Source organism: Camelus ferus, chromosome 20, assembly GCF_009834535.1.
Source record: "Camelus ferus isolate YT-003-E chromosome 20, BCGSAC_Cfer_1.0, whole genome shotgun sequence".
In the NCBI taxonomy this organism is placed as follows: domain Eukaryota; kingdom Metazoa; phylum Chordata; class Mammalia; order Artiodactyla; family Camelidae; genus Camelus; species Camelus ferus.
Genome location: NC_045715.1, coordinates 37,941,252 through 37,953,982, shown reverse-complemented (window position 1 = coordinate 37,953,982; position 12,731 = coordinate 37,941,252). Strand labels below are relative to the sequence as shown.

Here is a 12,731-nt window from a genome sequence, read left to right as displayed (position 1 = left end):
AATGTTGTTGACTGTAATATTGACCATGCTGTACATTACATTCCTGAGTATGTGCTACAGTGTTACTGACTGTAGTCACCATGCTGTACATTATATTCCCATGATTTATATTTTACAACTGAAAGTTTATACCTTTTGATCCCTTTCACCTGTTCCACCCACTCCCCACCTCCCTTCCCCTCTGGCAACCACCATTCTGTTCTCAGTATCTATGTTGTTTTGTTTGCTCATTTGTTGTTTTTTAGATTCCACTGATGAGTGAAACCCTATGGTATTTATTCTTCTCTGACTCTTTTCACTTAGAATAATTCCCTCAAGGTCCATGTTGTTGCAAATGGCAAGATTTCATTTTTAACAGCCAAGTAATATTCCATTATATATGGTCACACCACATCTTTATCCATTCGTCCATGGGTGGACACTCTTCTGCCTTGTTTTTAAATAGCCCTTAGCCTTATAAATTCAAGCTCATGGCTTGGGATGAGACTAAGTGAATTCTTACAGTGTCTATATGTACATAGAAAATTAAGTATTAGCATTCATTTCATTAAGTTGATTATCTGCATGCATGTGTGTCATGAATATATATCATAGACATGTTTCTGAAAACATCCTTGGAAATTGATTCATCTCTGAAATATAATTGAATACTTGAGGGGATTATCATTTAATGGTATTTACTGAGTAGAAAGTAAATATTTAATGGGAGGAATAATCTCTTTGTAACTTATTTGGATATTTATGGATTTTCAAAATCAGGATTATTTAAAATGTGTTATGATACGCTTTTTTTTAAGAAAAATGAAGTATTTTTTAAGCTTTCTACTTACTTATATATTTATCTTATGACACTGAAGAATCAGCTGATCTTCCTTGGGAATTAGGAAATCAAAATAAAAATGTCATTTGTGAAGATGGGGACACTTGATTAAAAGTAATTTGACTCAGTTTGTTTTGCTGGCCATTTTATAGGTACTATTGACAGTAGCTGTTACTTAGAGGTCTTGAGCCTGAGTTCAATACTTGTATTATTTGTAGTTAATGATGTGTAGATGGATAATTAAACATTAAATTCATTGTATATTAAAAGTTCTGTGACTTATTCCAAAACACAGGGTAATAAGAGCTGGTGCATTTGATATGAAAACACTTAAGGGAATTTTTTCTTCACTAATCAAAAAATATTTCCTGACCATAAAAGATAGCAGAAAATATAGTCAGTTAAACTGATAAAGTTTAGTGGTATTTTTAGAATTAGAAGACTTAACCATCAAAGACTTGCTTTCAGTTTTTATTAGGCCCTTTCCTGCTGGTTCTTTTGTAGTCAGAGCGTTTTGATCATATTTTGGACCTTGACTTTGTGCTGTCTATTTACTTGACATTTTGCAAGGGCAGAGAAGTTTGACTCATACATATAAACGTTCGGAGTGTGCCGTGCAGACAGGAAGCAGCTAGGGCTGTTAGCGGATGGAGGGACCCCTAAATTAGGAAGCCCACCGAAGTGTGGGTCCTTGCTGCCTGCTGTGAAAGAATTCACGCAGCGAGGCAGAGGGGCGAAGTGAACAGCTGCTTGTTGCTCAGAAGCGGAAATGGAAGGAAAGTGCTCGAGGGAGGAAGGCGCGCTCCAGTGGGGAGCCGTCCGCCAAGATGGGCAGCAGGGACGGCGCCGGCCCAGGTCGGGCCACGTGGACTTTTATGGGAGGCTTGCACCATCATGTTCCTGCTCGTGGTGTGTTACAGAGCCAGTCACTCCTTGTGTGGGCTTTTCCGGCTGTTGTCACGGCAACCGTCACCTGTCATGGTGCTGGTGGGGGTGTCGTTCAGCAGCTGATACATTACAGTGAGCGTATAATGAGGCTGAAGGTCCACTGGACGTCAGATCCTCTGCCATCTTGGCCTCCGTTCTAACCAGCTCTGGTTTCTTCTCAGCAGCTGTCTCCTGAGACTTAGATAAGAGTAATTGGTTTCTAGTCAAGGGAGGGGCCGGGGGATGATCCTGGGGGCAACAGCCTTGGTAATAAAAAAAAAAAAGTTATTTTTAATCAGAATGCCTACAGTCTGGTGGACCCAGCATCCTCCTCAAAAAAAAGAAAAATCTCCAAAGATTCTGTTCAGCCATGAAGGTTCTAAAGAGAAACGGAGGAGTGGTCTCAGTTCATCGCTGAGTAGGTGGTCAGAATTGTTGCCATCCCCCAGGGCCTGCAGGCTTGTCCTCATCAATGGCTTGAGCCCTGCTCTTCTGTGACTCAAGGCGGCCTGGAGACGTCAGCTTTTCTCTATAACCAAGAGGCAGGGGTTGGGTGGAGGGGGGCGCCGACAGGGTCCTGCTTCCTTTCGGGGCTGTGCCCATGTGATGCAGGTGGGATTCTGGTCTCTGCCTCTTTCTAGACCACTTCTGGGAGCAGCACAGAGTAATGCAGCCCAGAATCACTCCAAGGGGAGAAGGTGGAAACAGGCCAGCCCATGGAGGGACGGCCCTCCTGCCAGGCTGCTCCGACAGCTGGCTGTCTGTCTGGCAGAACCCTCACGGTGGGCCGAGTGTTGGCAGGAGGTGTCCCCGCGTGGCAGACGGAGTGGAGCTTTGGGGAAATCTTTGGTGATCGGAGCTCTAAACTCTCAAGGTTAAACCAGGCCTGTGGAACGGAGGGAGGGGCTGTCGTTACAGGCTGAGTGTTAACTTCGTGTTGTTGTCAATGTGGTTGTGAAAACCCTCCAACACAGAACATCTATGTTGTGCAGAGGAACTTTGGACAGAGGTCTTATAACCTCACATACATGAATTTAAAAAAAATTTTAATTTTGAAATAATCATAGACGCAACAGAATTTTTAAAAAATAGTGTATGAAGTCATGTACCATTTGCCCAGCTTACATCTGTGAATTTTTAAGGTGTAGAGTGTGTACCTTTGGCATCCTGGATCTTGGGGCCTGGAGAGTAGGAAGACCATCAGCAGGGCGTGGGGGTAAAAACTCGCCCCTCTTGCTCAGTGGTGCTGGTTACTCTATCAGGAATCATGATTAAGGCCAAGGCATTGCTTGTGTTGTAAAAATTATAACTCCAGGTCATTGTCTAGGCTTTTATTTATTCTAATGTGTTAAAAAAAAAAGAAGTAATAATTCTACTTGTCTTTCTGAATGACTCATATGATACTGACTTTTATTTAGTTTTTAATTTTAATTTTTTAAGTAGTGGGAGAATAAAATATTTTTTTTCTTTAAGTCTTTTCTCTTTTTTTCATCTGTGTTGTGTAGGTTTCTGTATGTAAATCCTGTATAAGCTTTTTTGTTTTTTGGGTTTTTTTGGACTTCTTAAAAAAACTGAAGTATATAGTCAGTTACAATGTGTCAATTTCTGGTGTCCAGCATCATGTCTCAGTCATGCATGTACATATATAGATTCCTTTTCATATTCTTTTTCATTATAGGTTACTATAAGATATTGAATATAGTTCCCTGTGCTGTACAGAAGAATTTTGCTTTTTTCTCGATTTTATATAAAGTAAATATTTGCAAATCTCGAACTCCCAGTTTATCCTGAAAGTGTTTTTAAAATCACTGGGTGAATGATCCCACAAAGAATGTTTTCTCCTCGTCCTCTTTCTTTTTTGAGTGTTAAGAATGATCCTGGGTTCTAGGACCAAACGTTTTAAATTGCTTTTCTCTCTGTAGGTTCGAAAACACGTGAACGACCTCTACGAAGACTTAAGGGACGGACACAATTTGATCTCTCTTTTAGAGGTTCTTTCAGGAGACACCTTGGTAAGTTTTAAAAGTTCTTAGTTTATTTTGAAGAACGTGTCATCCTCTTTGCCCTCTGACTATTGGGTTTTCAGCACAGACTGGTCAGATTTTTGCAGCATTTGTCTTTTAAGCTGTGAATTCTGCCTGTGAAAAGAGTTCTGGTTTAGATCCCTAAGCCGCTCCGGACTTCAGATGATGTGAATTTGGGAGATTGAGACACTTCGCTTACCTGGCTTATATAATCAGTTCTGTAATTAAAATACTCCTTTTGTTCTGATTTCTTTTTTTACCTTTGGATTTTTGGTTTGGTTTTGTTTTGGTTTTGGCTTAGCAGAAGTTGGATGCATACTATAACCACCTATTAAAAGACTCACAAATGGAAACAAACACGGCTTTCTGAAAACACGGTCTAACCCCCTCCACAGGTGCCATCTTGTTCTGCTGTGAACATGACCCCCCTTCTCGGTTACCTGCCCTTCATTACGTTCTGTTCATGCTCTCCTTTTCATTTGTGGTCTGTCTTGTGTCTCTGCTGTCCTATCTTCTGTCTGTTATATTCATTAGCCAAGGGAGCGAGATTTTTTGAAGACCTTACGATTGGTGAGTGCCACAGAAGCATGCGAATATGAGCAGCATGAGGATGTGGAGGATGAGGATAAGGGGGTAGGTGTCGCCCCCGTAACTCGACTAACCTAGCGGTTACTGTGCGGTGAGCGCTAACGCGATGGAGATTAACCCACGGGTTCCGGCTCCTTTGTGAAAAACTATAGAAAGGACCCAAACCCACAGTGATGTAGATGTGTTTGCGTGTGTGCCAAGAAATTGGACCAAGGAAATATTTTCTCTTTAAAGTTGATTTTTGTAGATTACCTGGGCACTGCATGATATTTGAACATATGTGCTTGAATTATATATAGTTTTTAGCTAAGCAATGTTACGAACATTTTCTAGAGGATGGAACTGTTACAATCAGCCGGCTGATTTTTACGCTGGTCTGTTCCACTGCTGGAGTTGAGACATCAAACATACCTCTTGCTTTATTGGAAGGAACTTATGGGCATTTATTTAACATTTAAGATTATGCTTTAAATCCTACCTGTTGGCAGCAGGTAGTGGATGGATATCCTTTACCTATCTTGTATGCATCGTTTTATTTTTTTGCTGGGGGTGGGGGAGAGATTTTAAATGCTAGCGCCCCCCCAGAACTCCCAGAGCTGTTTAATCCACGTGACACTCGGCTGACACAACCCATCTTCGCGAGACAGGTGTACTGCTTTTGTCATTACGTCCCCAGTGCCCGGATTCCACTGGAATTTGAGCTTTTATGGACGCAGTGGGGAAATTCACCGCCATTGTTTCTCCTGTTAAGTGGAGCTTGTTTTCCCATTCTTTTCCTGCCGTCTGTTTTATGAGGGCTGCCTTTGGCTTCAGCAGACAATTCATGTTTGAGTAGCTAAGCTGTCAGTTTTCTTTTTTCTCCCCCCACCCCCCTTTGGAAGATCTTATGTGGTAACTTTCAGCTCCATTCTTTGTATTTTTGTTAAACATCTTCTCAGCTCTGTTTCCTTCTGTTTTCCTTCCACTAATGTGTAATATTTCTTAAGGGAAACAGCACCGAGGGGAAGAATGATGGTTTGTCAGTTTTCCTGAGACCACAGATAACCATGCCCATCCCCAAGCAGGTTCAAACCAGTAGAGTCCCCCTGATTTTGTAGAAAAAGCTAAAATGAAATAAAGAGGAAATATATTATATGGCTTTAATTGCTTTTCTCTCTTCCTCTGTCATGGCTAAGTATAAAACTCCACTGTCTTTCTCCTTCTTGGTGATTTTTATACTAACTGCATGCTACTTTATTTCATTTTCATTAACATGCCATACATATATAATTACAAAACACGCTCTCGATAATAGTTGGTTTGTTGAGAAGGCAGAATGGGGGATGGTATTTAATTCTTTTTGTGTCTCCATAGCTAAATAACTGTAGGCTAGAAACATAGTATAGTGAATACAGAAAGTCTATATGTAATATGGTATTTTCTCTTCTCCTTGTATTTAAATAAAACATTTGGAATAAATTAGCATCTGTTTAAATATAACCTATTCAGAAACATCCCCAGTTTAGGTTCAATTTCAGATAATACAAAAAAAATTTTTAAATATCTCTAAAAAATTTAGTGGATTTATCTAAACAGAGTAAATGCTCTTTTGGCATATTAAGATGGGCAGTCTATCTATATAGTGATATACTGTGTTATATATAATATATAACATATACACAGCTTAGGTATGCGTAGCATGTAGCATGGTCAGTGGCATCAGAAACTATGGTGTGTTTTATACTCTGCATTTTTCTATTCTTAGCCCAGAGAGAAAGGTCGGATGCGCTTTCACAGACTGCAGAATGTACAAATTGCACTTGACTATTTGAAACGACGCCAGGTATGATGTTTTTCAAAGGTTATAGTCAAATAAACACACGTGACTGAATAAGCCTGCACAGAACTGTGCCAGGGAATGAAAAGGTTAAACCTGACTGTGAATTATAATCCTTAAGCCTGTGCTTTTGTGAGACAGAGATTTTTAAATGTTTTTTAAACATTTGCTCCAAAGAAGAGGAAGTTAATAGCAAGTGTCAACCCAGAGGAATTATAAGTGGCCCCATTTCCGTCTGAATAAGGGCTGCTGATTTTCTGTCTGTGGAATTGGAATGCTTTTTGCCTAGGACGTTAATGGCATTTTAGTAGCACCGGAATGTTAGGAATGTCTATGAACAGTTCTTAGTAGTGGGGAGGCAGTATTTTTTATACGCAGTTCATTAAATTACCTTATTTTTATAAAAGAGAGTTTCATGCTTTTAAGGAGACTTTGTGTGTGTATTTTCAATACTTAGTAGTGAGGAGGCACTCACTTATTTTGTATAAGTAGTTACCACTGGGTAATTTAGAAGTGGTTAAAATTGGAACCGTTCTGACAACAGCCTCCAGCTGGCTTGAGGTTTCAGAAGAAATCATGGAGAAGAATGAACACATTGCAATGTATGATGAAATGTACACTGAATGAACAATGGAAGGTATTAGTCGTGACCTTGATTTGGTAACACTGTGGCTCACAGTGGTACAAGCCAAATGATTGGTAATTTTCAGTTAGGAGAAAAAAGGAGAGAAGTTCAGGAGAATTCAGACTTACTGGAAACAGAAACCAGAGGTGGTAACAGTTCTGCTTTTTAATGGAGTAGGAAGGAAAGAAAGGAGAGTGAGGAGGAGGAGGAGACAGAATGATATATTAGTGCTTGTTTGTGAACAGCAAAGTGCTTTTAGTTATTACGTTGTAGCAAATACTCAGCGCTTATATTTTAAATGTTACTGGTATTTGCCTTACTCTTGTTCATTCTCTGCAAGTTTCCAGAAGGATTAATGGTTAATTATGTCTCCTTGTTGAAATATTTTTGGCAGTGATTTGCCCAGGCAGTAAAATGTTGGGTATCATTGTCTTTAATTCATGGGATTTAATTCTTTTCCCAGGAAGTAAATGGTGAATATCATCATTACATTTATGTACCTGAATGCATAATTTAACATTTGATGAGCTTTAAGTGCAATTGTTATATTATTTTTAAAGCTTTGAACAGTCTTCCAAAAATCCAGGGGCTTATCTTGGTAACAATTTATGGTAGACAAAATGAATAATAATACTAGGATTTTTTTTTTTTTACACTTTTTGTGACAGAACTGTGAGAAAGTTGTTAAAGTTATTTGATGATTCAGAATAGTTTCCTACTTAATTGTAAAATAAAGGTTATTTTCAAAAGACAAAATTATTTGTAATTTTAAAATCTTAAATATTTAGGACTTCACGCTTGAGTGGTATTTTTGTTTTGACAAGTGAGTGTACATTTAATACTTGCTGTAGAAGACAGAACCAAAATAATACCAATTTTTCCTTTGTGGTTACTCTGTAATTTACAATCTAAAATGAGTGAAAATAAGGGAGTAAAACAGTATGTTAAGGATTACCGGAATTTAAATTATTTGGGTTTTGTACTATGTTATTTAGAATCATTTTTATGTAGATGAAGATAGGTCATGTTACTGGTTTTAAAAACAGTCTGTTTTATCTCTTCTTCACATACAAAACAGGTGAAATTAGTGAATATCAGAAATGATGACATAACAGACGGAAATCCCAAATTGACTTTGGGGTTAATTTGGACAATAATTTTGCACTTCCAGGTAAGCCCGCTTTTCTGAATTGTCATTTCTTTCAGCCTCTTGTTGCTCATTGAAAAGTGGTTTGTATGAAGGGTGAATTATGACTTTGCATCCAGCAGAAGAAAATACATTTCAGGCTTTGTTTCTTAAACAATGTATTTGTATTGTTCCTTTCAATGACTTGCTGCTTGTGAGCTTGGCACCCCAAAAGCTTAAAATGTTTTTAGGACAATCTCCGTTGTCTCAAAGTTGAAAGACAAAAGTTTTTTTTTTTTTATTGCATGAAGACACCTTTCTTTTGCTTACTGGACAGTATCGCCTGACTTAGGTACGTAAAAATTTCAATTTTTATTTAGAATGGTTTTCATTGTGGTTTCTCAACTATGTCAACCATTTTCTGCTAGTTTTGACAGACACTAGATGGCGGTAGAGTTCTCATAAAGCACTTTCCTGACTTAGAACTATGCATGTTTCGTGTAGAGGCGCACTTTCTCAGGCTAGATTTAAGGAGAGAAAAAGGAAATTTATCAGCTATGAATTATTATCTAATAAACCAGGGCCCATTTTGATTTCTGGTTTTTATAAAATGATGCATTAAAAAATCATCTTCATTTGATTCAAGATGAGTCCTAATTTTAGAACTTGCTGTAGTTCCTTGACTGCTTGCCTAACCACAGGACATTGTGTGTGCAGCGCACGGGGCCTGGCCTGTAGGATGTACCCAGTGTGTCTGACTCATTGACTCCTGTGCAGGAGGGCCTGCAAGGAGGAAGAGAGAATTTGCCAGCTTCCAAAAGGAGCTGGCGTTTTGAATCAGCTCTTGGAAGGAATAAGGCTTACTTCTTATTTTTTAAAAATCTGACTGGAATACTGGGTTTATAGGAGAATGGTGGAAAATAATATACCTGGGGCTCATTAGGGAACAGGATAAATCTGACAGGTGTGGAGAGTTACAGGAAGCAGCGTCTTGGCAGGTTCCCAGACCTGGAAGTCAGAGGTAGCAGGAGACCAGGTAACCAGGGGTCAGCTAGCCAGGCGACAGGGCGGCCAATACAGGTGAGTGTCAGCTCAGCTGGGCTTCTGATGTCTGGAGATCCAGTACCAGGAACTGGAGGAGGACCCCGAAGGCCGGTGGGTCCTCATTCCTGGAGGACCCCCATCCTGAAGGGCCCTGGGGCCCTGAGCACTGACCAGGGCAGGGATTTGGGCATCAAGCCAGACCCCAGACCTTGTCACCAGAACTGGCTGCAGACTAAGTAGAACCGGCCCCCAGGGCAGACTTCACGTGGAGTTTCTCAGCCGGTTTCTCAGGGATCCAGGGTTAGGAGGGTTGAAACTGTAAGAGCCCTGCTTGGAGAGGCGAGAGGCCTGTTGGAATGGAGCTGACAGCCGAGGATACAGGCGGGGTCTGGGTTTTGAATGTCAGAGGGAGAACCACTGTGGGGATACGGAGCTGCGCGTCACTGTTGGATCGCTTGTTCACCTGTGGCCTTGACAGTGCGGAGCAGGTCACTGAAGCTCTCCTAGCCTGCAACATCATGTTTTAGGAAACTCAGGCTGCGGACTCTAGTGAAATCCACCGAAGTGAACAGTCCATCGTCAGGGGGAGAAGCTGAGAGGCTGGGGTGGTGCCCTCTGAATGAGGGGTGAAGTCCAGCACTCAGGTGGGATGAAAAGTTGAATCCAGGGGTGGTGTTTTGAAGTAGGAAAGGGAGGGCTTTGGGGCAGGGCATGGCGGATGGAGGAGGGGGATTAACGAGAGTCTGAACTGTTAGCCTGGAGATACGAGCCCCGCAGACGCCTGAGGGAGACGGCGGTGATGGTGAAGGGAAAACTGATGACCTTCTCCATGGGTTTGATGGCCTGGGGCGGGGGGTTGGTACCCAGGGCTTCTGTCTGCTGAGCAGTTGGAGATGCTGCTTGAGCAGAGCTGGGAAGTCGCGGATGCAGATGATAAACCTGAAAGTTACCAGAATACCAGTGATGGCTGAATCCCTCAGAGAGAGGGGTCTTCAGAGGGCCCCGGGGGAGTGTGTGTGGAGAAGAGCAGAGGACAAAGGACAGCAGTTTGGGGTGCAGGAGGGGAGAGTCATCTGGGGAAACAGAAAAGGCACATGGGTGGACCTCTGCCTGGTAGCCAGCATTCACCTTGCAAAGAAAGCCCCTAGTATCAGTGCCGGTCTCCCTTTCTCTCTAAGACCCTGATCGGTCCCACCACAGCCCTCCTCTCCCCTAGTTTTATTTCTCTTGCAATGGATTCATCAGCCTAGAGGTTAGTCAGTTTCATGCACCTTGGCCCAATAGACGGAGCAACATGCTTGCTTCTAAATTGTTTTGTTTTTAAGCGGGGGAAGGAGGTAACTGGGTTTATTTGTTTACTTATTTGTTTATATTTTTAATGGAAGTACTAGGGACTGGACCCAGGACCTCGAGCGTGCTAGGCATGTGCTCTACCACTGAGCTATGCCCTCCTCCTCCCATACTTCAGTTCTTGTAGCAACAAGAAGACGTAGTGTTTGTGAATCCAAGGGGCGAGAATTTCCAGTAAGAAAGAACGGTGAGCAGTGGGAAGGGCCACTGGAGAGTGCGGGGAAGTTAAGGTTGAGTGCTGGTTTGTCTGGAAGGAAGACACGGGGGACCTTGGAGAAGGTGCTCCCAACCTCCTGGGAGCAGAAACCAGGAAGTAGCAGATCCAACGTGAGGAAATGGTTGGACATGAGAGGCGGTCTGTGTAGACCTTAGGTTTGAGGACATTGAAAGCAAAAGGTCATTCAGAAGAAGATTCCATGTTAAGAAAGCTCTCTGGGGTTCGGGTGTCTTTGGAGGAGCAAAGAGGACCAGCCCTGGGAGGACCAAGAGGAGTTTTGCTTCTTCTGTGATCCTGTTGCCTGTGTTACAGAAGCCAGTGTATTTTAGGACCTGAATTACAAGATACTATGACTGTGAAATGGTCACCAATATTTACAAAGTAGACCAAGACTTACTTAAAATGGAATCTATCAACAACATGTTTATACTGTATAGTGCAGGGAACCACATTCAATGCCTTGTAGTAACTTATGGTGAAAAAGAATATGAAAACGAATATATATGTATGTTCCTATATGACTGAAGCATTATGTTGTACACCAGAAATTGACACAATGTTGTAAACTGTATATCAAAAAAATATATATTTAAAAAATGGAACCTATCAAGTGTTGGTAAAATAGAAATACTCCTTTTTATTTAAAGAAATAACTTTTTTTTTAGTACTATGATAACTTAAGACTAGAACAATTTTACTGGTTGTGCTGAGATAGAAGGTTATTTATAGCAGTGGTAATCTTCCCCACTCCAAGTGACTGGGCCTTTTTTTTCACTCTGTACTTTACATAAATAAGGGAAGTAATTTCAGAAGACCAGTATATTTATTTGTTTTAAAATATTTGTCATGAGCATCACAAATTGCATCTCTTTTCTAGTTGGGCTGTCTGAAGTAAGCATTATCAATCTAGTAATCATGTGTTAACTACTATATCCTAGGTCCAGAGATACTAAGATAATAAAATATGCTATTCTGTCTTTTGGGAAAATGTTGGTAAAACTGACTGTAATCTAGGGTGATGAATCTACTGGGATGTAGAGGAGGGTATTGAGTAGGATCAGGAAGGCCTTAGAGCAGGTGACCAGATGAAGAATCTGTGGTATATGTATACAATGGAATACTACTCAGCCATAAAAAAGAATAAAATCATTCCATTTGCAGCAATAGAAGTGGACCTGAAGATTGTCATTCTAAGTGAAGTCAGCCAGAAAGAGAGGGAAAAATACCATATGATATGAGAAGAAAGACACAAATGAACTCAGTTACAAAACAGAAACAGACTCACAGATACAGAAAACAAACTTATGGTCACCAAGGGAGAGAGGGGGTGGGAAGGGATAAATTGGGAGTTCGAGATTTGCAGATACTAACTGCTATATATAAAATAGATAAACAACCAGTTTCTACTGTGTAGCACAGGGAACTATATTCAGTATCTTGTAGTAACATATAATGAAAAAGAATATGAAAAGGAATATATCTATATGACTGAAACATGATGCTGTACACCAGAAATTGACACATTGTAACTGACTATACTTGAATTAAAAAAAAAAAAAGAAAGTTCTTAGAGAATAAAGGAGATTGTCACTGATATTACAGTAGGCTTTGCAAGATGATTGCTGGCTAACAGACAGAGGCTAAAAATTGGGCCATTTCTGGGAGAGACAGCCGTGTGCAGTGGCCTGCGAACAGACAGCTCCTGGGTCTGGCAGGGCCAGGAGGGCGTGCAGACCCCTGGTGGAGTCTCTGTCGTGTCTGTACAAATACCAGCCTTATTGTGAAGTTCTCTTGAATGATGTTCCATTGCCAGTGAAGACACTGAAAATCAAATCAACTGGAAGCTTTATTTTTGCCAGTTTGTCTTCTAGGATATTCAGTTTTTGCTGATGAATATTGTTTAATTTCCTCTGGAAGTGATGAGGGGAAAACCTTACCATACAGATCTGTTACTGACAAATACCAGCAACATTGCTAACTTGACTGTTTAATTGAATATTTTTACTGGAACAAATACAATGAGTTCCACCTTTGATCAGTCTGAAGACAACCTAGAGAAATTATCAATTTTTTTTATTAGTCACATGGTTTCAGCTTACGTGTAAGTCCAGTCAGGCCCTACTAATTTCCTTTTTACTGTATCTGTGACTCAATGTCAGAAATATGCACACATTCGATAATCAGCTTGCAAACT

The 12,731-nt window shown here is 40.7% G+C and overlaps 1 protein-coding gene across 1 annotated transcript in view; it reads left to right on the top strand.

Moving 5' to 3' along the window:
• The window catches only part of DST (dystonin), a 436,433-nt gene that overhangs the window by 209,598 nt on the left and 214,104 nt on the right, over positions 1 to 12,731 (top strand). Inside the window, 4 exon segments of the mRNA XM_032463323.1 lie at positions 3,670 to 3,759; positions 4,306 to 4,404; positions 6,104 to 6,181; positions 7,879 to 7,971. Coding sequence (XP_032319214.1) covers positions 3,670 to 3,759; positions 4,306 to 4,404; positions 6,104 to 6,181; positions 7,879 to 7,971 — 360 coding nt within the window.